Source organism: Arachis ipaensis, chromosome B8 (assembly GCF_059453495.1).
Source record: "Arachis ipaensis isolate K30076 ecotype BB chromosome B8, ASM5945349v1, whole genome shotgun sequence".
Classification (NCBI taxonomy): Eukaryota; Viridiplantae; Streptophyta; class Magnoliopsida; order Fabales; family Fabaceae; genus Arachis; species Arachis ipaensis.
Window position 1 is genome coordinate 119,749,329 of NC_142443.1, and position 1,438 is coordinate 119,750,766.

Genomic DNA, 1,438 nt, shown 5'->3' on the forward strand with positions numbered 1-1,438 from the left:
CATGAGAATAAAGGACATCAATTCGAACTTCTTTTACACTGTGAAGTTGGACGAGGAGTGTAAATTTAGGAGTGCGGTATGGGTGAATGCAAGGTCTAGGGCGTCGTATGAATATTACGGAGACGTCGTGTCAGTTGATAGCACCTACAGTACAAACAGGTATGATGTAATTATGTTGGTGCTTTTTTTCTTTATTTTTTTTTATTTTGTTCGGTCGTGATTGGGATTTCTTATTTCTGGTTGGTTTTGCTTGTAGGCATGGATTACCGTTTGTGTCGTTCTTCGGTGTCAACCACCATGGTAAGTCGACCCTCCTCGGTTGTGCTCTGCTGGAGAATGAGAAAATCCCAAGTTATGAGTAGGTTTTCAACCAATGGGTGAAGTGTATGAGAACTGTTCCACAGCGGATCATCATCGATCAATACAGATCTATTTTCCGTGCGATCAGAAATGAGTTATCCGATACACGCCACCAGTGGTGCATCTGGCACATTACGAAGAAGTTACCGCACAAGCTTGGAGGTTATCGTCAGTACAGAGAGTTGTATTATGACCTCAATGACATTGTGGGAAACTCTCGGACTGAGGAGTCATTTAAGGATAACTGGTCTGAATTTATGGATGAGTACAACTTACATAACACCACATGGCTGTCAGGTCTGTTAGTGTACAATTATTTTACGCGCTTTAATTGACAATTATTTGGTATCTGGCTTTATCTAATTTGTAGTACTAAGTTCAGTGTAAGATTTCTTTGCTAAAATTGGTTTTTTTTTCTGTAGACATCTATGATGATCGATGCATGTGGGTCCCCATATACTTCAAGAGTAAATTTTGGGCTACCATGAGGAGTATGCAAAGGAGTAAGAACATGCACGTATTCTATAGTGGATTCTTATACAGTAGGACTAGCTTGGTCCAATTTGTTCACGAATATGAAAATGTGCTTAGAATCAAGGAGTAGAGGGAATTGGAGGATGATGCAGCAAACTCGAGGGGGTTATCCCTTGTGCAACAAGCTCGCCTATGGAGAGACAATTTCAGCAAGAGTACACTATCAGCATGTTTAGGGATGTTCAAACTGAGTTCGTGAAGAAGGGTGATTACAGAGTCTTTATAGTTGCTGAAGAAGAGCCATCGGTGTGCATGAAGGTAGAAAAGGAGAAATTAGTCAACGATATTATTCTCTGCATTCCATACGATGTCCATTTTGACCGTTCCACACAGGAAGTTCATTGTAAGTGCAATCTTTTTGAGAGTTCAAGTGTGTTGTGTTGTCACTGTCTTACAGTTTTCCATTCGTATAAAGTGTATAAAGTACCTACCTGTTATGTTCTCCCTCGATGGAGCAAGAACATAAAGCGCAAGCATACGTATGTCAAGAGTAGTCACTACGTCAGTCAGTCATATGAGAGTCATGTTGTATTCAGGGGATTAT

General features: G+C 40.5%; 1 protein-coding gene across 1 annotated transcript; it reads left to right on the plus strand.

Moving 5' to 3' along the window:
• The first annotated feature begins 386 nt into the window (after positions 1-386).
• LOC148549422 (protein FAR1-RELATED SEQUENCE 5-like) lies at positions 387-964 on the plus strand. The gene is made up of 2 exons (XM_088495741.1): positions 387-657; positions 783-964. Exons 1-2 carry the CDS (start codon positions 387-389, stop codon positions 962-964), a joined length of 453 nt encoding a protein of 150 aa, XP_088351867.1.
• Positions 965-1,438: the final 474 nt, after the last annotated feature.

Bases quoted from the DNA above. Each gene is read 5' to 3' on its own strand.
- LOC148549422 (XM_088495741.1), top strand. From the start codon at position 387: ATGAGAACTGTTCCACAGCGGATCATCATCGATCAATACAGATCTATT. The intron at 658-782 runs GTCTGTTAGTGT...TTTTTTCTGTAG, and splicing joins TAACACCACATGGCTGTCAG to ACATCTATGATGATCGATGC.